This window comes from Micropterus dolomieu, linkage group LG10 (assembly GCF_021292245.1).
Source record: "Micropterus dolomieu isolate WLL.071019.BEF.003 ecotype Adirondacks linkage group LG10, ASM2129224v1, whole genome shotgun sequence".
Lineage (NCBI taxonomy): Eukaryota > Metazoa > Chordata > Actinopteri > Centrarchiformes > Centrarchidae > Micropterus > Micropterus dolomieu.
Window position 1 is genome coordinate 19,931,148 of NC_060159.1, and position 24,098 is coordinate 19,955,245.

A 24,098-nucleotide genomic window follows, 5' to 3' on the forward strand; every position below is an offset into this window, starting at 1 on the left:
GTTGTACTAGAGTTAAGAGCAAAATTAAAGCTGAAGCCACAAAAGAAAAAAAGGCAGACATTTCCTTTTGAGTTATTGCAGTAGCTCCACCCACACACCTGTAACAGTAACTCATTAGACCTGAACTTAAATACCGAGCTAAATCATTCATTTGCTTTGATAATCTAATATATGTGTTACAGAGGAGGCATATTTTGCTGGTCATTTTTAGCAGCAACTCCCTAGCTCTGAATTTGAAGTTTTGAGGTTTTGGTACAAAGACCAGTAATAGGTATAAAAGGATATAATAAAAGGAATAAGTTCAAATGTATTGTTGCCATTCTCAACCATCTGCAATACAGAATATGAATTTTTAAATTCTCTACAAACCGGCCAAAGGCAGGGTTAGCATAAATCATTTCAGTGAAAGGCATATGACTGTGACAACTTTTGGCCTATAACTATTTTAATATATACATATATTTACAGAATATATGAAAAAAAAAAACTTTGGAAAGGCTTGTATTCATATTTTTGCTTTTTTGAATGATCAAGAGGTATTGCCGTGGCATTCCTTACTTACATCTTTTCCCATAGTTTGGGGAATGCAAACTAATTTAAAGGTGCTGAAGACTGGCCAATCATGATGTCTCCAATCTACATTCATTCATTCTATGCAAGTCCTTTGTTGTGATTTATGTCATCTAAATATTTGCAGTTATAGATATTAGGTGTTTATGTTAATCATTAATGCAAGTCATCAATGCAGGGAATGGAATTATGTTTTCAGAAAATAGTGGTGGCTCTTAAAAAAAGAAGTTATTTTTGCATGAGCCAAGGGTCACACTAAAGGTTGCTTGAGTGTGTCCTGCAAAACAGCTGCCCCATTAACATTTCATCAATTTTAGCTTGTATACTAGAGTCAAACACTTTGTTGGTGAGACTCATGCTTAGTAGTAGCATCTGTGTGCTTTGTAACATCATATACAAAAGAAATGAACAACCATAAGTGCATCACACATTGACAATATATTCACTGACAACAGCAAAATTAGAAAGCAAGGCCTCTGATAATATAATTGGAAATGCTGTACAAATTGCTTAACATTCTTCTAAATTTAATTGCAAACTGGTGATTGACTGATAACAGGGAACTTGCTGACGCTATAAATAGTTTTAATCCAGTGTTACATTATCATTTCATCATTTAGCCCAAAGATTGACCCTTCCCTTAAAACAAGTTGAAATGTAGCAAAAATACAGATATTGATCTAAATAGTATTTTAAAAATATATATATACAAACAAAATATGTACATTTAACAGAGACTCCAGATTAAATAGACAAAGGGTATTTACAATTATTTTATAACCATGCAACCATATTTTGTGTAATGAAATATATAATTATTTGTAAGAAATCCTGAATTGTCTATCTAATATGTTATAGTATGTAGTCAATTACCCCATGAGTTTTTGTTTACATCTTGTTGTCATCCAGAGATCTGATTCAACAACTGTGCCAACTGTGATGTCCAGCTCTAAGGACAATGGTTTTTAGGATGGAATCTGATCTCACCTGAACCTGTAAAACTGCTTGAATATAAACCCTTTTCTACCCCTGTGTTCTCTTCCTGCATTTATTCACGTTTTCTTGGCGAAAAACATGCTACTCTGTTTTGCATCAATCATGTTGCAATTTTCAGGGATCTCAGATTGCATTGTTTAGTAAATCAGATTTTGTCAGTTATAAAACATTCTTTTGAAAACCATAGTTTAGCCTGCATTTGTTAGCTTATGCTTATTTTGTTAAACGAATGAAATCAGTATGTGACACTTTTGTTTTGGTTTTTCTTTTTGCTTATTGTGGTGTTTCTTGTGAATTTTCATTTACAACTTTTATTGGCCTTATGTATTTTTCATAAATTGATATAAAACAATGGATTAAAATGTTTATGATGTTTATGTTTATGGTAATTGAAATGGCAAAATGGGGGTCATAGCTTTACAATGGCATCCAAAGATGAAACTGATTTATAGCATAAACAGTATTTTTTGTGTCCATACAGAGTTGTCCACACACTTTAACACACCACAAATACACAGCATGGGCCAGGCACAGTGTCTTTTACTTTGACCCTCTCAATATGCATTGCTTTTGTACTAAGCTATCATCTTTTTGTTTGTTTTCTTTTCCTTTTTCTTCCCCCCCCTCCCCCCGATTTTAGGCGTCCGTAGCTTAGCTGGGGGGCGTAGGGAGTACGGTAGGTCTGGTAGGGAAACGCTTTATTATCCCTTTTTTATATGTTATTAATACAGTTTTTCATACATTTTGTCTGACTCATTAACATTTTTCACTAAAATAAGATATATCATAAGTTGAAAATGCCATCATACTCACTAAGTATGTATAATACATTTAAATGTTTTCATCTGTTTCCACATTGAATCCAGTGGAATTTTCCAGATTATTTACTAGTACAGGATACAGTTCAACAAACCAAAAGGAACAAAATTGTTGATTACTGTTCGACATGTTGGCCTTGTGTTAGCACACTGGCATCTGAACAGAGTAAGGCATAAGAATATCTCCTTAAAATCTCTTCTGCACAACTGGAACTTACTTTAATGGAGATGTGCATGAAGCCTTTTAAACAATCCATTAAATTCTTGATTTGGTTTATTTTTATTTGTTATGCTTTAATATTACAGTTCTGTTCAAATTCATTGGTATTAGTGTTTCACCCTCTTGCTTTAACCATTGTATACATTTTCTTTAAGCGAACAGAGGGGAATAAAATCAGCACACAGTAGTGTGTCTTTATTTTAAATATCCTGGCATGCAGCAAGGCAGTTTATGACAAACATAACAGCTTTGTTCTACAAACCATCACAAATCAATGCTGCTTTTAGTTGATATCATCAAAAGAGTTTTCATACTCAAATTGTGGACAAGCTACAATTGTTGATATATAAAAAGACCTTTTCAGATTTATATTCAAGTCAGTTGCTTTTAGCCGTTATGATGTTGACACAGATGGCAGTTTTAATCCAGCTTACTCTTATAACATTAGTTTTAAGGGTATGATAGATACTACCAATACTCAAACTCAATTTTAAATTGGTGGTGGGTGATGGACTTAGTATTCAAAATAATCACATGGTTGCAGATTCTGGCATACTGAAAAGTGTTATCTCTGTTTAAAGTAATTGAAAAGTGGAACTGTTAACACAGTCTACACAAAATCCTACACACACACAGTATTATACTTGACATCAGATATATTGAGTAGGTACAGTATTATATGACATTTGTTACTGGTTCCATGAGTGGTCTTACACAGCTCATCTTTTGGAACAATTTTCTCAAAAACTAAATTACATTGTGTGGGCTAAACTTCTATTTAAAACGATTTTTTATATTTTGGGGAGCAGAGCCCATGAATGGTGATATCCAATGGTCATTCTTAACATATTAAAAGAAATGAAAGATTTGTTGAAATTCAGACCCTAAAAGATAAATCCTCAAGTTTTTGGTGAACCCATGACCTTTCCTCTAGTGCCACCATCAGGCCATGTGTACACCTGGAATGGGCAGATTATCTTGACATTTTTTGAGCACATGTACACTCCCCATTTAAATGAACTGTTTGCACACACAAAAATTAATCTGACAGGCACCTTACAAATTTAGATTATAGGGTACAATGACCAACTTTCTAGGCTGCTTGTGGGGCTTTTTGAAAAAGTTACTTTAAGTTACTTTTTTTTATCTATGAAGGCTGGAGAAGGTACATTTTTTACAGATTTATTTGGGATGCTAACCCACTAGCTCATCACTGGGGCAAAGGCAATGAAAAGAGAGTTTGTTGAAATGGTACTTTCAGGCCATTGATTTGTATTGGTTTGTTGTGATATTTCATACATAAAAGGTTAATCCACCTTGCATCCATGGGGGCATCACCACTGTATGTATATATGTATGTGGCTATGAACAACATGCTTGTTTTCTTGTACTGCTCTTGAAAAAAGGGCTACACAAACCTACTTTTTAAACTTTGCAAATCCAGGAGAATCAGCTGGAAATACTGATACACAAGTCCTGCTAGTCGTCCTATGTCAAATCATCCACTGCATTCATTTATTGATCCATCCACTCATCCATCTTTGCAAACCACCAGTGCCATACTCAATCTCAATCTTAGGCCTAAGAAAATATCTTTACAATGGCTGGGTGAGGTATAGCAATATTTATAGGAATAAAATGAATAAATTCCTCTTAGTCAATGCTATTTGCAAATCACAGGGCTGTTTTTGATAAACACAGTAATGTATTTTGCCTGTGGCAATATGTGTGTCTTTTACGCACACACTAAAGAGATGTCATTTAGGTGAGCAGAAAAATCCTGATTAACAGGAGGGATTTCTTTGAACAAAAAGATAAGCTGAAGATAAGGAATTTTAGACTATTTCCGTACTCAAGTAAGATTTACTTTGCTCTTAATCCTTAATATCTACAGTAATCATGTTCTATCTCAGTTATTTTTACATTAAGGACTTTGTGATGTAGTGCTTTAGGGCTGGGGCAACCTAATCAACGTAATTGATTACAGAAATATGTCTGTAACTTTTGTTACAATCTATGACTGTTGTTACAGTCTGTAAATTGTTTCAATTCATTTTCCTGCCCCACACTGATGAAAAAATACATTTGCCAGAGATTATCTTACTGTTTATTACTCCATTGATGAAATAAATCCACGTCATAACCATTTTAAGTTTTAAGTCAAGTACTTACCAGTAAGTAAAAATACTGATTCTCCAGTTCAGGTAAAGGGTTGACATACAGTCATTCTTTTGAATGTGAGGTCCAGTATTTTCCTGATCTAGCATCTGACAAATAGGGTCTTATCAACTTATTATTATCATCATCATCATCATTATTATACAGCAGTAACATGGAAATTAGACTAATTCTAAAATATGCTTCTATCATTATTCTAATGTGCTTTGTGTCTAATAATGGAGTAATAAAAACTGATTCCTAGAATAATCAATAAATTAGTAAGAAATAAATAATTGTTAGATTAAATTGATTAAAAAATAATCATTAGGTGCAGCCCTAAGGTGCCTAGCAATAAACAAGCTATATTGGCTTAATGAAAAAAGTTGGAGTAGGCAACATGTTACATTTATGTAATTTTGTAAAATAGATGCAATGCTTTCAACCTGTTGGTCCATACACAATGCACTGCTCATTGTTCTGCAACTAGATAAAGCTATTGGCTGTGATTTTTAGGCTTTAGGAGAACAATGATTTTGCAATATATTTACTCATACAAATACAAATAATAGTAACTATGTTTCCATGGTAAATACAGTCTGGAGTCAAATAACACATAGTGTTACATTATGACCTGAGAGTGTGAAGACATTCACTTTGTTACATCTTCAGCCCCCATGCTCATGTACACAGCTCATCAGTCACTGCACGTCATTAAGCCACATTCTACCCTGATCTGAGTAAGAACAGCATCTCACCAGCGTCTTTGCCAGTCTGAGTCTACAACTATGGCAAGAACGGCACAAATGGAGGGAGTCGGACGGAGAGGAGGCGCTGTCAGAACTTTTCTGAAATTTAAGTGTTGACCACAAAGGAGAAAAAGGTTTGAGGGGCCTTGTTGAAAAAGCACGAGAGTGAAGGTCTGTTTACATATTCTCTGCACCAAAACTATTGAAATGATTTTAGGCCACACTTTACATAAAGTCCACGTAAGTACCATAGTTTTTAATAGTGCCTACATAATCATTCTGGAATCTCAGCTGAAAATGTGTGAACACGATAGGTGATTATTATAAAATTTTCCATTAATTACTTGTATTAATAATTATATTTTAAGTGCAGCTGGGTACTTGCATTTCATGTAAAGTATGGCTTAAGCACATGCAATCAAATCAAATTCAAAGGGATTTTAATGCAGTAAACTGGTTATAGAAATAAGTGGGGCGGTCATACCCTTTCAGTATAAGATTTGAAAAATGGGAATGTGAAAAAAGTGAAACTTGTAGAAGTTACACATGATGCAGTACGGCATGCAATGGTTTTCAATATACAACATTATTTCATGACCAAAGGCAGTCCAGAAATTTAAAAAAAAAGAGAGAGAAATAGACTGTCTTGCTTTTGAGTTTAAAAAACATGTTCTTTGTCTGGGTTTGTCAGCACATTGTGTCTGATTTTCTTTGTTTCCCTACCGTCTAAAGCTAATTTTTGTTAGCTCTACAAAAATGACACTTGGCAGAGACAGACATTTTCCAATTCAAGGTCATGTTTGCGGCACTTTCCTACAGTTGTGAGACTAATTCAGTAGTTCAGTATTGGTCGACTCTCTTCTGTGTCTTTGTCTGACATTTTTTGTTGGCCTTATACTTAAAAAAATTGCAATGTTCTGTGCCTCTCTTAAGAGACACACTGTACTGCTAATAAACCAAGTTTAATATTTACATTTTTTAATATAATCTCCAAACATTGGGGGGAATTAACTCTTTAAAACTTAATTGGAAAATCTTTTTTTAAATTATAAAACCCCAAATTTTAAAATTTAACTACTTTCATATTTATGTGTTAATGATTTCTGCTCTGTGTCTTATTTGAATAATTCATTTGATAAGATCATTCTGTCTCTTTTAGATTCAGTTGATGCATGTTATCTTTGTATGTGTGTTTTAGTGCATTACTGATTTACAAATTGAGGAAAGCCTGATAAGTATTGATTGCTCTTTAGATCATGATACATAGTTACTATATTAGGGCAACGCAGATGGGCAAAATTCCTAACAACCTTAGCAAACATTGATTCTTAAAAGGCTTTAGCTAAAGACCATACAGTTGATTTCCATTTTGGTCCACTTTCATTATTTGTCACGTTTTTATTGCAATTCTATTATTGGTCTTGTAATGCAAAAAGACGTTTTTAGACAATAATTGCAGCATAACAAACACAAAGTCTAGACAAATAAATATACAAATGTCCCTGGCAGTAAGAACCTTGTTATCACACACATAAACAAGGTTGATGCACCTCTGAAGAATTGTTGTCTATGAGCATTGCCTATCTGCATTTTGAAACAGAAACACAGCAAATGCTGGATAGTAAGTGTTACCCAGATTTTAGCCTTTCCCATGTTTTTCTTTATGTGGTGAAGCAGTATTTGTTACAGTAGGTCTGTAAATCTAACTCATTTACTCTAAATTAGTTGCACTCCAAGTGCATTCAGTGCTGCATGTTCAGCATTTGGGAAAAAACACTGATGTTACCCATTTCTAACACTGTTGAGCATATCTGTGTTTCTCGCTCTCCTTGCCTGTTACTAACAATTGGATAAGCAAAAGGAAAACCTAATGTAAATATTTTAATAAGCTTTAGACCTCTTGGAAGTTAGTGTTTTGGTAGGTATTTACTGTAGGTGTGCATTAGTGTGTTTAATACCTGCATCTGTCCTTTCTAACTGGTGTTGCTTGCTCCTTGCAGGGATTCAGTTTCGTCTCCCTACTTCCTGCAGTGTGGACCGCGCTCAGCCACCTCCAGGTACCAGTCTGTCGCCATCTCTTTCATCCATACTAGCACTTATCTTTGCAAACTACGTTTCAGTTGCAGTCATACCTGCTATTTTTGCTAACAAAAAACAAAACAAAAAAGTAAATAATTGTGCATCTCTTCCTAGTAAACAGTTGGGAATCACATTACTTTAATAAGCTAACTTTAGTTAATGCAAGGCTGTACCCACAGAGGCCTTTGTTTTATGTTAAGGTTTCTCTTTTCTTTTTATATTGCTTCCTGCAAAATATTAACTGAACATGGACTGCTCCAATAAAACCAAAACCTAAGCTGTGAAAATTAAACACTCACCCTGTGTAGGTTTGAAAGGTGGCTGTGAAAAGCTTGATCATTTGTGGGGGACGGCAGTTTTACCTATTTAAATTGATTTGCTGTTAAATTACAGTGTTTTTCTGATACTTTAACCTTTAAAAATATGTATCAAACAACCATAAAACATTTTAAACCACGTCAGCAACATTTCTCTGCCCGTTCCCTAGCATGTTCCCGTTCATTAGCTCGGTATATTTCAAACACTGATATCATGATCATTATACCGTTGAGCTACAGCGTCCGTTTAGAACTTTGGCTGAGCATACCAATGTATACAATGTATACAATATTCAGTGGATACCATATCACCAAAATCTGTGAGCCATTGAATTCTGTGACTCAAAACACGGGTGTTGCGCCAATTATGTGAGCCACAAGATTCGGTGACTAAATCCACTAAAACCACTATCGTTTCCTAAACCTAACAAAGTAGTTTTGGTGCCTAAACTTAACCAAACTACGACCGCTTCACAACTCAACCACAAGTCCTAAGAGCACGGCCATTTTGTCACAGAATCTGATAGGCCACACATTTTTGTGTTACACTGGATTTTAACAGTTAAAAATGTTAGTGTATCAAAAACCATAAAAACGAGTAAAACCACTCCAGCCATGTTTCTCTGTCCATTTCTACGCTGGGAATGTTCCAAACAGTCATTATAAAGTTATATATATATATATAGCATGTGTGTCCGCTCATTAGCACCGCTAACGTTACGTGTTCGTGTGGTTTTGTCTACAACCGTTGGCTTGCCGTTGGCTTGCCGTTGGGCAATCTTAATGCTACAGCATACAATTTTAGACAGTTTTAGACAACAGTTTTTGTTTGGCGTTTTACTGCTTCAGTATGACCATGCCCTCAGTGTACAAAGCCAGCTCGATAAAGAAATGTTTTCCCAGTTTTGTGTGGAAGAACTTGAGTGTCCCCCACAAAGCCCTGACCTCAACCGTACTGAACACCTTTGGGATGAACTAGAACGGAGATAGCAAGCCAGGCCTTTTCATCTAACTTGTAGGACCTCACAAATGCTCTTCTTAATGAACGGGCAAAAATTGCCATAGAACTCCATATTAATGCCTTTGGATTTAGAATTAGTTTTGTGTAGGTGTCCCAGTACTTAGGTGTCCATTTAGTGTAGGCCTACATGCAACCTTTTATTAACCTATGCAGAGGTAATGTTTTTTTTTACATAGCCCACAATGACGCCATCCTCAATTTGATTACATTGTTTATGTAGTGCTCACAGCCGGCCCAGCCCGGCCCCACACACCTTTGACAATCGGCCAAAAACACTTAGAGCATGCACGTTTTGCAGAGTTTCAATTCTCTGGATGTGAAGCTCTCTGGAGCCCTGCCTTCCTGCAGCATCTTCTATGCTGCCTGCAGTTCCTGATTCATCTATGTCAAATTTGACTTGAAATTTTGCTAAGTAAATTATTATATATAAACAGAATATTTGAAATAAGAAATATTTAAGTAGTACTCAAAGTACACAAAATGCGACTTTGCTAATGTAATGAGTGTTAATGTAATCTGGTAATTCCATCCTGAATAATAGTTTTCTTTTTATTATAAATTAATCTGCCTATAATTTTTAATTGATTCAAATCAATTCATAATGTATTGTATGAAATGTCAGAAAATAGTTAAAAATAAATATCCTAAGAACCCAGAGCCTAAGCTGACATTTTCAAATGTCTTGTTTTGTCCAACTGACCTGCCAAAACACAAATATATTCAATTTACAAACTAACTAAAACCATTAATAGATTGTCAAAGTAGTTGTCAGTTTATTTCCTGATGACTGATCATTTAGATTGATCATGTGTTTAAGCCATAGGCTACTCTGCTGCCCACCAGACATTCTGTTGTTATAAGCCTTGTGTTGTGCACACTGCTGATTCACTGTGAGTGTTGATGAAGTTGGAAATGGCAGCAGAAAGTAACTAGATTGGAAAGTCAGAGAGGACATGAAGGAGCTGACATGAGGATAAACTGTACATAGGTTGGCTAGTTTGCGTTTTTATGCAGAAGCAAGTCCCTGCTTTTGAGCTCCATGGGGCTGGTGATATGTGAAAAATGTTGAAGGCATAAACTACCCAGGTCCTCAGTGTTTACTTTTAATACTACAAATACATTTTAGCAGAGCAGCAGCACAATTTTATAGCATGACATTCAGGTCCATTTAGTCTTGGCTGCGCCTCCAGTGTGTGGGTATGTTTACTGAACTACCCAGTGCAGCAGCGCTACGACAAACAATCAAATTCAAACACAGCCGGGCACAACTGACTACACAAGGGATGGGATGCTTCCATGGACTATATTAACTAAACTTTCAACTAAGGCAGTAGTATTTTAAAGTAACACTTGCTGTACTTTAGCTCTGCGAATTTAGTCAGTTGGTGTAAACACGGTTCCTAAACTTGCCTTTTCCGTATCTTCTCAGTTAGCGATTTATTGTGTTCAAGGGCTCTTACTGTATGCTGAACATTATTATGCATCTGCTTAAACTGTGGGTCTTACATGTAGGTGGAGAGAGCGGCACAGGTCTGGTAACTGCATGGCAGCATTGTTTATGGAGACACTACTTTTAAAGTCAGTGCAAAATGTCAAGTCTAGACAGAAGACCTTGAATTTTGATCCTAAGGAACTGATGCTACTTACCACAATGTTTTAAGGGCTTATGGATTGGTTGTTCCTTCCTGGCTGTTAATGAGTCACACCACAGGACAGTAATTGTATTGGAAATATCACAACATTTTACTGTATCTTGCCTGGACCCAGACATGTAAACCCGATTTCTAGTACCTGTTGTTTAAACACTGTTCAAGTAAATTGTTTTTTTTTCATTGGGGCAAACACAAGATTTATACAAGGTTTTTGATTCTGATTTGATTCCCACTGGAAGCTCGAGACAATCCTCAACCCATGCCCGACACGCATAGGATAAGTTAAGACGTAGCAGAGTTTATTTGCACAGTGGCACAGCCACAACTATAAACCTCCTTGTTCAGTGGATTCTTCCAGCACTTCCAGGCATTTAAGTTTGAGCTAAACTAAAACAGAAATGACATGGACAGATATGAAGACACTCTGAACAGTTATAGTGAAATGCCTTATCTTAATCCACTGACTGAATCCACTATTGCCCAGATAGGGGACTTTGTGCAGTCTGTAGGGGGACATCTGCTGTCCAGTTGATGTTATTGCAAGACATTGTGATTTTTCTTTTTTCAGATTTAGTAAACCAATTCTCTCAGAAGCCTATTATGTGGTGATGCCAGTCCAGCCCAGGAGGAGTCAGCAAATGAAATGCCATCACTAAACAGCTTTAACCTAAGCAAATAATTATGTAATTATGCCCGGCACATAAATGTAGACAACAAATGTGTTTCCAAATGTCAATCTATTTAGGCAGACATAAAGTATATGAATGAACTGCCTTTCTGAGGGAGTGCAGTCACATTCATTACTTCTGCAAATAAGGTTGTGTGACTGTTCAATTGTTTGTTTGTTACGACCTTAGTGCACATTCCCACGCTCAAGAGAAACCTTTGTGGTAGCGCCACCATTAGCTCAAACTTTCCTCCTGACTCATTGGCTGTAAACACACGATATTTTAACAGCCCAGACATATTTTATAGAAAATATACTAATGAATTAACTGCACTGCATATGTTATATAGAGTATATTTTAACTGAGGACCATGATGAATGCCTTTTATTCAAAGGTCAGTTTCCAGGAGAAAAACAAGTCGGGTATGTGTTTCAAGTGTCTTTGAAAAGATTAGGAGGAAGAGAGAGTTTAAATTATCTAATTTAATTTACTGCTTGTGTAGTAGCTACTGTAGTTTTATGAACTTTTTTTTTTCGATTTAAAAAGAAAATGATACTTTGTTAATTAAAAATAGAAAATGATTTTAAAAAAGGAATAAGTAAGCATGTTGTAGGAAAGCCATGGACATGGAAATACACTATTAAGATTTTTAGTTTGGTTGGTCCATTGCAGAAAAGTTGTACCTGTACCTGCTTCCATCCACTTTTTTAAGTTTCACCTCCGTTGAGGTTCCAGGTTCCAAGCGAGCTGAGGCGATACTAAAATGTGACGTAAAAACACGGCAGACTACTGATTGGTCAGAGAGAATCGTCACTATTCACTGCATCATCATCATTATATTTTACAGTTTTCCTATATAATTTCATCACTAAATCCACTTCTGAGAAGTTTCGAGGTGAGAAATCAACTGTGTAGATTTCGAGTATTGACAGTTTTACGAAAAGTGATGGCGGAACAAAAATGTGCTTGAAAGTTTTCGGAGTTGAGGAGCACCGCAAGTGGCGGCGGGGGAAACCTGCGCCAACCCGTGAGAGCAGCTCCCGAGGCCGGCCAGCCGCCCGCTCACAGAGCCCTCTGCTCCCACCGTCACACAGACCGCTGCAGCAACAACGGCAGAGGAAAACACAGCTTCATATGCTTATCTGTCTCTAAGGTTGAAACGTTTTAGCTTAAATAAAGAGACAGCTGTTTGTGTGTGGAATTGAACATTACGTGGTCCAGTTGTGTGTGGCGTCGCTATGACGACCAGCTACATTGAGGTGTACTATCTCTGGGTACTATCTGCAATGTAAAAAGGAGCACGGCCAAACCGAGTCGAGTACAGTCGAGGCGAGTTGAGCTGGTACTGGAAATGGAAAAGCGCCATTTGATGGTCGTCCTACACAAGATCGTTATGACAAAAATCTAATGAATAAACTGAAATGCAGAGGTTTATGTCACTCAATTTGTATCTGTAATATTTTCAGTTTTGAACACAAGTCAAACGGTTAGAACGTGTAAAAATAGAACATGTGGAGCTGCACACTGCCTGAGTCACTGCTCTTTCATTTCGGTATCCACCCACTGTGTCTTGCAGAACTGCAGCCCCTTTAAGTTGGAAGGAAGTCAAGTCTGTGACTGGATTTAGCTTAACAGAGTAACTGGTTTCTTATTTCTTATTGCACCTATTTCTTTAAGTCCTTAATACCTGTACTCCAAAGTGGTTTGTGTGTGTATTTCTGTTTGTGTGGGGGGGACTCTGCCAGCATGTGTTTGAGTAGGCAAAACACAACAACCTTGCTTTATTAAGTAATGCATTCATTGTGCTGAATATTTTACTACATAAATATTAAATGAGGAAAAGAATAGGAGATGTCAGTGGATGACTAAATTTGCCTCTTGACACAGCTTATACTTGTAAAGACAGTTTGTGCTATTATTCTCCTCATAGTCTCATTCTTCTATGTGATTCATGCAGCATGTTTAAAGGGTAACATTTGGAACAAACTCATGAATGGGGATTATGGATATTCACCCTGATGTTGGATATTATGCTCAAGATGTGAAGGAACATTGTTTGGAATAAACCATTTTTTGTTAAGATTGGAAGGAACCAATGCTATTTTCTTGAAATGAATGGAGCAAACTTATTGCAATCTCTTAAAAGAGAAATATTTATATTATATTTAATATTTTATTTTTCAAAAATAAGTCTCAATGTAATGTCAGTCAACGTAATGTCTACAAATGGATCCATGGTGTCTGCACTCATTGAGTTTCAAGCACCTTAGTATAGCCTACACATTGATACAATGGAATCAACTTCCTCTTATAGTTCCTCCCATGATCTAGGAGGTTTGGTAACTTCATATTTTTTTATTCAATTCATTCTTGCCTTGTGCATTAAATAAAATGAACACCCTACTTGAAATCTTTCAAAGTTCAATATATTTTTCTATGACTTATTTAAAATGGATTTACTGGAATGCTATTATCTTTTCTGTAAAAAAAAAATAAATAAATAAATAAATCCATGTAAATAATTTTGAAAATTTGTATGCTGACCAACTACATGTTGAGTCAGTGATATTATCATAGCTTTGGAATAAAAAAAGATATCCACCAAGTGTAGTTGTTACATTTCCAACTCTGCTGTGAGGTCCGTCTAGATGGATTACCATCGGATTCTCATTTACACTTGAAAGAGCAAAGTTCTCTTGTAATCCTTCATTGCGCTTTCCCAGTATACACCAACATTACAAAGCTGCTGTTGCTTTTCACCTTACTGACATTTCCCTTGCTTTAAGGGCTAAAGTGCCCTGATGCCTAATATCCCATCATGCTATGACGCTCTACTATCACACACTGTGTGATACAGGTGAATTGCAGCACTTGGCCCTTGTCAGCTTTTGGCCACATTTTTCATTCTCACGTTTTATTTTATCCTCTACCCTTGTCTTGCCTTGTCCTCGTCCTCTCATCCTGCTTGTGCTATCCAGCGGTATCATACCCTCCCAGTTACAAGAAGACTCCACCTCCTGTTCCCCCGCGCACCACCACCAAGCCTCTTATCTCTGTAACAGCCCAGAGCAGTACAGAGTCCACCCAAGATGCCTACCATGAGGGCAGGCATCCACGGGGTGGTCTGTGGACCACGGATAGCCTTGGTCGTCCCATCTACAGCTCCACAGACAGCCTGGACAGCACCAAGGCGGTCACCATGGCCATGGAGTCAGCAGCAGGCAAGAGGCACGCATCTTTGGGCAGCCACACCTCCGTCCAGACATGCGACAAAGCAGTGTTGGTGTCCAAGGCTGAGGAGTACCTCAAAACCCCACGTTCCTCTATTGGGATACAGGTAACATCATAACCGACAATGTTACTCAATTTGCCGCTCTCTTTTCAGTCATCTTCATGATAATTACACCAATCTTATATGTCTTCTTATATCTAGTCCTGGCTGAAAGGATAATTCCTTTTTTTGTCATTTTGATATTCAGAGTGTTTATATGTACTAAGCTGTCCTGTAAAACCCAGTCGCAGTAAAACCATTTCTCATGGTTGTCAGTAAAATCACTTTTAAATCAACCAAATACACTTTTTTATTATGAAAGAAGAGCACATTTTATCTGTGCGTAGTTGTTTTAATTGCATTGCAGCATTGCACCACTGGACTGTTACATGGCAACAGGATTAGATTTCTCTGTCCACATGTCCAAGCAGACTTCAAACTGGCACCAAATTTACACATATGTAAATGATTTAATCTTGTCTTTTTGGCATATTACAAATTCCTGAATATACCAATCTGTACTCTACAAGGTTTTGGAGTCTTGCTGACCTTTACAAGTGTCAGGCTGTATGATTACATGGACAGGGCTTATTCAGTGACAGCAGTAATGAAGAGCACAATGAGGATTTCTCTTGCCCTCTCTGTTCTAGTTTGTGAGCTGGGCGCTTAACCTCTTCTTCTTCTTGAGCTAGCTGATAGCGTTGGCCAGATGATACTTGATTCTGCTATATGTGCTAACAGTCTGACTAACATAGGTAGCCCCTTCTTCTCCTGCAGGCAAGTGTCCCCAGTTGTTAGCTCCAATCTAGAAGGTGGCTGTCTGTGTGGACCATGTTGTACCTGCATGAGGCCCACAGACATATTTTGTGGGGAATGCTGAGTATGGTGTCCAAAACAATTTATGGTCCTCATGCAATGTAGTCTGTGGACACTGTGCCAGTCGTGACCCAGAGTTCCAGCTAGTTGATAAATTCACTGCTAACTTTCTATTTGAAATTTCTACCTCCTGTTACCTGATCCTCATTGACATCCATGCAATTACCTACACTGCAATTGTACATGCTGTTTGCAATTCACACTTGCAAGTGCTGATTTCTTACATTTGCACTGGTTATTGATTCACCACCTCTCCACCTTCTGCTGAGCATGAAGGATGGGTGGGGAGTGACGATTCATTCCTGACTCTCAGCCTATCTTATGGCTCTTGTTTAACACAAATAAGACACCTGTCAGTTTGAGAGGCATGATTACAGGCCTATATGTAAAATAAGCTGTTCTGTAATGTGGACATTTTAAAACAGATGTTGTTATGTATTGGTCTATGAATAAATAGCAGATTGTTGGAATTGTTAAAAGCCCTTTGGACAGGTGTTGTAAATTATCATTTCGCTACACGTACTAAATACAATACATCTGGTGCTTGTGCATAATTTTATGTTGCACTTCTATTGCTGTGTCCATGTCAAATAAAATAAACTTAACTTACTTAAACTTTTAAAACCAGCAGACCTACCAGTTATGTTGCTAGCTGAAAGAAACAAATGCATTTTTGAATCATCTGTAATAAGTAAGAAATGTCTAAATGTTAGGCTGTTTTGAGTGTATCTGTAATTTGACATTTTTCTGTTGCCTGTATTTACCAGGTGGAAACTGTGACAGACTCTGAGACTGAAAGTAAAGGCCTTCCTCAGTTTCATTCAATAGGAATCCAGGTGGAGGATCATAAACGGTATGTGGCTCAGACAGAAAAAAGTGTCCAGTGTCAAAGCTTAGTACATTTAAAGATGCATTTTTGTCATCATTGTCCTTGTAACTCATGCATTTTTAGGCATGGGAGGTTCAAGCGCTCCAACAGTGTGACCACTGCAGTACAAGCAGACATGGAGTTGGAGGGCTTTCCCTCCATGGAGGACAAGGGCCTGCAGTTTGGGGGTGGCTTCGGTCGCCACTCTGAGCCTAGCACGCCCACTCAGTATGGGGCCATCCGCACAGTGCGCACACAGGGCCTGTTCAGTTACAGGGAGGACTACCGGCCCTCCAGTGGGCCCTCCAGCCCGCAGCCTGAACCCTGGCTGGTTGAACCCAGTCTGGAGAGCACCGATGCAGGCCGTGTGTCCCCCCTCCGCAGGGACGGCAGCTGGTTTATGCAGCTCCTTCACAATGAAACCAAGCGGCTAGAGGGATGGTGCAAAGAGATGGAGAGAGAAGCTGAGGAGCATGACCTGTCAGAGGAGAGTGAGTGTCCTGAGGGAAACTACATTTTTGCCAAAGCAGGTGCTGTTTTTGTTGTCTGAGGTCAATGCTTTTATGATATGTGCTCTATTCTTATTGTTGTTTTTTTTTGCATGTATAACAATATAACCAAAGTGAACATTCACAGTATTAGCTGTCACGTTGACTATGAAAACACAGAATCGTTACAGGCATTTTGTGAGCATATTGGATCCTTGTGAATGCCTGAAAGACATTGCTCAACATGTTGGCCTGTCAGTGATAAAATCAGAATCTCTCTCTCGTGCGTGCGTGTGTGTCTGTGTGTGTGTGTGTGTGTGTGTGTGTGTGTGTGTGTGTGTGTGTTTGTGTGTGTGTGTCCACCAGTCCTAGGAAAAATCCGGAGTGCAGTGGGAAGTGCTCAGCTATTAATGTCTCAAAAGTTTCAGCAATTTTACTGGCTGTGTCAGCAGAATCTGGTGAGTAGTATCCGCTTGTGAACACTGTATCGACCTACATGCTGTTAAGCTGTTACATAGGAAAACACAAAAGATCACGGGGTAAACTTGTTGATAGGCTTGTCTTGAAGGTGCTCCGCCTGATGCTGCACTTGTGCGCCATCCAGAAATAGACCACAGAGATCGATATTGAAGCAATCCCTCTGCCGCTACTGACCCTGCAGGAAACGAAAGGGGAATTCCAATAGGAAGCAGCACCTGTGTTGAGGCGATCCATTACAGCACAGAGGCAGCAGTATGAATGGGATCTCAGCGTTTGAATAATGGACTGCCACGCTGTCTCAATGTTTAGCCCTCATGTCACGTCGACTGGAAACTCATACCTTTTCTAATGCTAACTATCCACAGAGTCAGCATATATTAGAAGATGATAGTGTCGTAAGTGGGGATGTTTCTGCGGCTACAGTAGAGAGAGACAGTGAAAGAGACAGGCACTTAATCACACCTTTCTAAAGCGTAGCTAATTTTTTGAATGAAATGCAAAACCTTCTGGAGGTGGTTGAAAGCTGCCTGCTCTCTCATTACCTTGTGTTTTTCTTTTTTGTGCGTTTGTGTGTGTGTGTCCCGACTCAGTGTGTTGCTCTCTTTTGGATAGTTTTGGGCCACGCTCTCTCCCGCTCTCCCCATAGATAATGGGATGATGAATTAAGTCTTACATTGGTAGTGACAAGCCTTAGATTGCCCTGAGCTTTCAAACGTGTCTGAAAAAGAGAGTGACTCTGTTTTCCCTGCTGGACGGAGGAGGAACTGCACGATGTGCTTTGAAGTTTGACCTTTCCTCTGTCTGAGATCACTCTCATCCTGTGTTTGTGTCTGGAGTAATGAACACATGGCCCTAGGTGGCTCCCTGATTGTGTAAGTTGTGGTTTACTGATTAGGTATCATGAACAGTAATGCAATACACAAATGCAGCAACAACCAGCACCAGATTTTTGTGATTTAAATTTCACAGAATATTGAACATTTTCCAAAATTACAATAGAATAATAACAAAATTTTCTACTAAAACACCTGTGCTGACAGTAATTTGAGCACACTTGGTGCTGGGACGAACAATCTAAAGAGGGAGCATACACTATACGATGCTTGATTTGAGCTAATGATTGGTGAATAGCATGTTTTTTTTCTTCCTCCCATGCATTCTGTACCCACTGCACATGACCATAAAAATGATCTTTGATAATCTATCTATTAATCACCGTTGTTTTTACTGACCATAATATACCAACTTTGCTGTTGAAAAGATGCAATTTATAGCAGTTAAAAGGAGGTTCCCAGGAGCTGTCAGTTATAAACCAATGTTCAATGACAATGGCAATGCTATACTGCCACACAGTGGTGGGAATGGGGAGGTGGCTATGGGTAGCAATATTTGGTAGTTCAGAATATTTTCATTTTTCAAATTTATATATATATATATATATATATATATATATGAGAGAGATCTATCTATCTATCTATCTCTCTCTCTCTCTCTCTCTCTCTCTCTCTCTCTATATATATATATATATATATATATATATATATATATATATATATATATATATATATATATATATATATATATATATATATATATATATATATATATAGATAGATAGATAGAGGGAGATATAGATAGATAGATAGATAGATAGATAGATAGATAGATATATTGATATATATATAGATAGAGATATATATAGATATAGATATATAGATATATAGATAGATTATAGATATATATACGTTTAGTATGATAGAGATGGTACAATAAGCAGGTAGTATAAGACTAAAGTTCTTACTTCAAGTTTGTTTTTAGCATTCAGTAAACCAGCACATAAAGATGGGAAATTTCACCTACACTCACTACATTTTGTACGCCGCTGTCTCTACAGGACCCCAGTGCCATGCCCAGACCCACATCTCAGGACCTGGCTGGATTCTGGGACCTCTTGCAGCTTTCCATCGATGACGTCACTGCCAAATTTGATGAGCTGCAGCAGATCAAGAGCAACCAGTGGCAGCTGGTGGAGAGCCCGGAGAAGAAGGTAAAGCTGGTAGCTTTCCACACACTTGCAATATTTTGTCTTAATGGGTTCCAGACGGACTTGCTCAGCTTTTAAGAAAACCACAGTAACAACATTTGCCTTCCTTTTTAGGCTTGTGACCAGCAGGAGGTTAATCATTCTCATCAGAACACTGCAGGGACAACATTAGGAGGCAAAATCAGTTCAGCTTAGACAGCTAGTAGCATCCTCTAAAATGTTTTCCTGTTAAAATCATCAGTTGTGTCTGTCTCTAGAGTAATGTGGGACTTATTTTATCCGTCTTATGCATATTGTCATTGCAACTCATCACCTGCTTTTGGTCTGTGGTAATGTAAGGTAAAGCAGGGAACAATGGTGCTTTAAGCCTGCTTTCCACAAGCATCAAGTGATGTCAAACCAATTGTGCTTAATGGAATTTCATACAGACAGTATGATTTTGAGATTTCCTGTTAACAGACTAGCTAATGGGTGAAGAAAAAGACAGGGGACCATCTTTGTAGCAAAAGCATTTGCTTGAAACTATATATTTTTTAAAAACAGTTAAGTTCTGAAACTTTTGACATTGCATTCTTCAAAGTATGTTGCTGTACAAAATAAAAAATGAAAAACAGGATTAGACTGTTAGATGAAATGATAGCTCACCTGGTAAATAAAAATACATTTGTAAGAGTAGTGCTTGTAGATGAGGGAGCTGCATTTGTAAGAAGCAGATTTAGATGGTTATGTGTTTTTAGAGATAGACAAGATCCTTCAGGGCATTTGGATAATTATCTTCATGCTACAGTTGTAGTTGTAAGAGAGTTATTTTCCTCAAGCAGTTAATGAGCACATTGCAAGCCCCATGAAGCTGAGCCCTAACAGTGATACAGATGCTCTGTATTGGACTCCTTCAAGCCCGACGCTGTTTTACACAAGCTTGCCAAGCAATCAGAAAAGCTTGCCTTGCATTCCAAAGCTTTTGTGTGTTCAGATTTGTAGGTCAGATGGCCTTCAGTCATTCTTTGCTACATAATCAATGAGAGCTGCTTCTGCAGTGTTACTAGTTGCCTTTTTGTTTGAGTGGCTTCTGGATCACATAAGACAGGTTTTGTTCATACAATGTCTTTGTGCTGCATAAATGTACAGCACCCCAGCAATACTGAGAATTGTGATGATGAATTCTCCTTTGGTGGCCTTTGCTGCAGGTGGAAATTTCTTTTAGCCATTTCTACTTCCAAAGGCCTATGGCTCAACAAGCTGCGGTACCAAAGATGAGGCAAAGTGGCCTGGGTCTGTCCATGATACTCACATGTACCCAACATGAGTCCATATATTAAAGGCTTAAAACTAGATTTAGCCAAAGCCGCACACTTCATAGCGAATAAAACTCCTATTAGCAATTTATCTGCACTGATATAACATTTAGCATTTTCTGCCTGATTTCCTTATGAAATTATTGCTCATGAAAATCCACTCTGGTAATGTTTCATCTGCTTGTTAAAATTGCTTTTTCTTCCCTCATAACCCTCAATTATGAGTTCTTGTACTGAGCTGATTAAATAGTCTCTTGTTTTTCCATAATGAGATGAGACCAAATTTAATAAAACAATATAAAATTACCATCCCTAGAATGAAAACAATATTATTGTTGTCTATTGATTATTCACAATCCATTAGATTTAAGGACTTTCAAAAAAGTGGGTCTATAATTTGAATTATCCGGCAACCATCGACACTCCTAACATACATTAGGTACATTTTAATTTTTTTTGCATTTCTTGCCTGTGAATCAACTTTTTCTGTTGGACACATTGCTGTTACAATAAGCCTTTTCCTTGCTTAAGCATGTCATTCTGTATCCTAAGGAGCGGAAGTGGCCACCACCTATGCCAAAGCGGCCGGCCAAGGGACGTGGCGCTATGATGCGAGAGCGCTCTCTGGACCTTCAGGACCGCCAGCGACAGGAAGCCCGCAGACGCCTCATGGCTGCCAAACGAGCAGCTTCTTTCAGACAGAACTCAGCCACAGAGAGGGCAGACAGCATCGAGATCTACATCCCTGAAGCCCAGACACGGCTTTGAGGTCCACGGATTCATCCTCAGCTCCTCTTGTCCACCTCCGCCCAGCACCAGCTCGTGGTGTCACATCCAGCCTCCTCCTGCTGTCATCATCTGTCACTGCTCGTCCACTTTTTCATCACCTGTTGCCATTCTCTGGGTGGTCCCTACTGAAGCTACACTAGGCAAGATTTCAGTTGAAAATGCATCCTTTTTTTGTCAGCCTAAATGACAATGTGGCACTGCCATAGGGAAGAACATCCTATCTTCCTTGCGTGAGAAGTCAGGTGAGTCAGGTGTGGACGGTCGTTTTCACACAGAAAGTGATAAATAAAACATTCAAAATGAAACTGAGAAAACGGGACGCAACAGTGTTAGACCTTTTGCCTCTTGCGCTTTTGGTATTCTTTGGTTAAAACTGAACACAGGCCAGCTGGATTGGTAAAAACATGAGACACTAACATGTGAAGTTGCCTAGTGTAGCTTTAAACCCACAAGGGACTCTTTGCCACAGGTTGTGCACCACGAGAATGAGCTGCAATGCCCCAAAATAAACATTTCACCTGGTATTTATTTGAACAACCTTAATTCAACTTAGTGATTTATTTGGTCATAGCCATTATTGTCAAAACTCCAGTCTTCTCCATTGTTGCCATTGTCCCGCTGTGAGTAAGAGTAATGCTATACTTGCCACATTCAAAGGGAAACACAAAGTTCAACTTTTCTAGAGTTTCTCACCAGCAACAGTGGTCTCGGGCTAAAGCACCCTGTGTGAGGGAACAGCGGCAGCAGAGATTGTAATTGTAAAAATAGGTAGATTATCAGGTGACTGCGGGAAAAAAATGCAAGTAAGATCATTTTTGATGAGGTTCAAATTTCACACCCAGCCTTTTCTATGCGGGTGGGTAAAACCTGATACCTTGGTTGATCAATTTCTCAAAAAGTCAAAATAGAATGGTGTTAAAAATGTGTGTGTGTGTGTGAGTTGCTGCACATATGTCCTCTATACTATTCTTCTAGCTATGTATAATCTATCCAACCATAACCAGGCATGCCGCAGCAGATGACCAGTGTTGCTGACTGAGATCTGAAAATCCTCATCATTTCAGCATTTAGTCATTTTCACTCATGTAACACCATCCCCTCTTAGGACTAGACATTTTTAAGCTATGTATGTTATCTGCTGCTGGATGCATTTCCATTGCAGAACAAATATGAATTATTAACAAAAAAAAGACAGTTTTGCGCAGCCTGGAAGAGGTGACTGTATCAAACAATGCATTTTGCACCTTATAATATTCATGTTTGTATTTCCAAGGGAAATGTAGTTTATGAAGCTCATGTGATATTGTTGCAGTTGAATTGCAAGGACAGATATGGAAAATTTACTACAGAATTTCATGTTACTCTATACGTCATAGAAACTGCACCTTGTGTCGTTTTGGTTTCATTTTTTTCGAATGGCATTCAGGCCTCTATTAACTACATTATTGTGATCCTAACACTTTTAATTACACTTACAGTATCTGTCATATGACCAACATCACGGTCTACAGTATACATTTAGTATTTATAGTTGAAACAGTTGTGGGTTGATTTGACAGTGCATTTGTCTTGCTTATTAAGGGGTGTTTCTCAGCTAACATATCTCATAACACACTGCATCCAACCTTTTGTTCCAAGTGGGGCATAATGAAAACACTTCTGTTGTCATTTTGATCTGCTCATGTAGTCTAGGAAAGACAGGTGCAAATGACACTTTAACAATATTCAGTTACTATAGTAAATGGTGCTGCTTTTTACTCTAAAACTGTTGTCCTTTACCCAGTCCTATGTGCACGCACACACACACTCAAGGACTTTTTAAACAGAGATTTATTAATATGGTGCCCGTTGTCTCTCCGATGACTTGTGGTAGATTGTGACTTTAGAAAAGATCATCTTTGCAATGCTCTATCCCTTAGTGATGTAAATGAGGAGAAGGTTTTATTGTTTAACCTACTTTCTAATAACATGCAAAGAGGTCAGGGATATTTATTTATCAGATGGGAGAGATTACAGGCTTTGACATTCCACCAACCTTAAAGTAAAATCTATTATGCCCACCCTGAGCCAAGGGCATACTGCTATAGCTAGGTGAACATGCTGTATTGTACCTGTCCATATTTTATAAAAACACCAACAGTAACATTTTGCAATACATGCCCATTCATCCTCATTTGCTAATCCAATCCCAGATAATTAAAACAAATGTCGATACAGGGCCACTAGAATTATGCTGCAGTACAGTGTTTAATGTTTTCCATTTTATTGTAATTAGAATAGCGCTCAGAAGGGGAGAGCAGTCTGTGTATTGTAAATACTTGTGTGAGGCAGTGAGACGTACTTGTCGGGAAGTGTTATGACAGGGTTTCTCTGCTTGCATTTGTCTGAACAATAGCTGAAGTATTTTACGTTGTGACATGTACATCAGTGCTAAATCTGAAACCCTTATCGTACCACACGGCCTTAACTAAAACGCTCATGAATGTAGAGCCCCTTATGATGCAAAAAAAAAAAAACGTCCAAGGAGATGAGAAGATGGAGGGAAATTTCCAACTTAATTAGTAGGGCTGACCCTCAATAGTCGAAGATTCGATGTTTCAATGGGCGGGGCCTGATTCGACTGTCAATCTAGTTGAAGCTTCGCAGTTAAACAAGGATCATGCCATTTTGGCGATACGGGGGTGCTCAACGTCTGATTTTACATAGAACTACCAGTTCTCTCCAAATAAGTTAATATACA

At 38.1% G+C, this 24,098-nt stretch overlaps 1 protein-coding gene across 1 annotated transcript in view; it reads left to right on the top strand.

The window, feature by feature from the left end:
- LOC123978147 (disks large-associated protein 2-like) overlaps nucleotides 1-21,870 on the top strand; it is a 101,153-nt gene extending 79,283 nt beyond the window's left edge. Inside the window, exons 6-13 of the mRNA XM_046061299.1 lie at nucleotides 2,207-2,251; nucleotides 7,511-7,567; nucleotides 14,226-14,584; nucleotides 16,162-16,247; nucleotides 16,347-16,753; nucleotides 17,117-17,208; nucleotides 19,125-19,277; nucleotides 21,122-21,870. Of these exons, the coding sequence (XP_045917255.1) occupies nucleotides 2,207-2,251; nucleotides 7,511-7,567; nucleotides 14,226-14,584; nucleotides 16,162-16,247; nucleotides 16,347-16,753; nucleotides 17,117-17,208; nucleotides 19,125-19,277; nucleotides 21,122-21,337 (1,415 nt within the window). The 3' untranslated portion in view covers nucleotides 21,338-21,870. The remainder of the gene's footprint in view (nucleotides 1-2,206; nucleotides 2,252-7,510; nucleotides 7,568-14,225; nucleotides 14,585-16,161; nucleotides 16,248-16,346; nucleotides 16,754-17,116; nucleotides 17,209-19,124; nucleotides 19,278-21,121) is intronic.
- The last annotated feature ends 2,228 nt before the right edge of the window (nucleotides 21,871-24,098 follow it).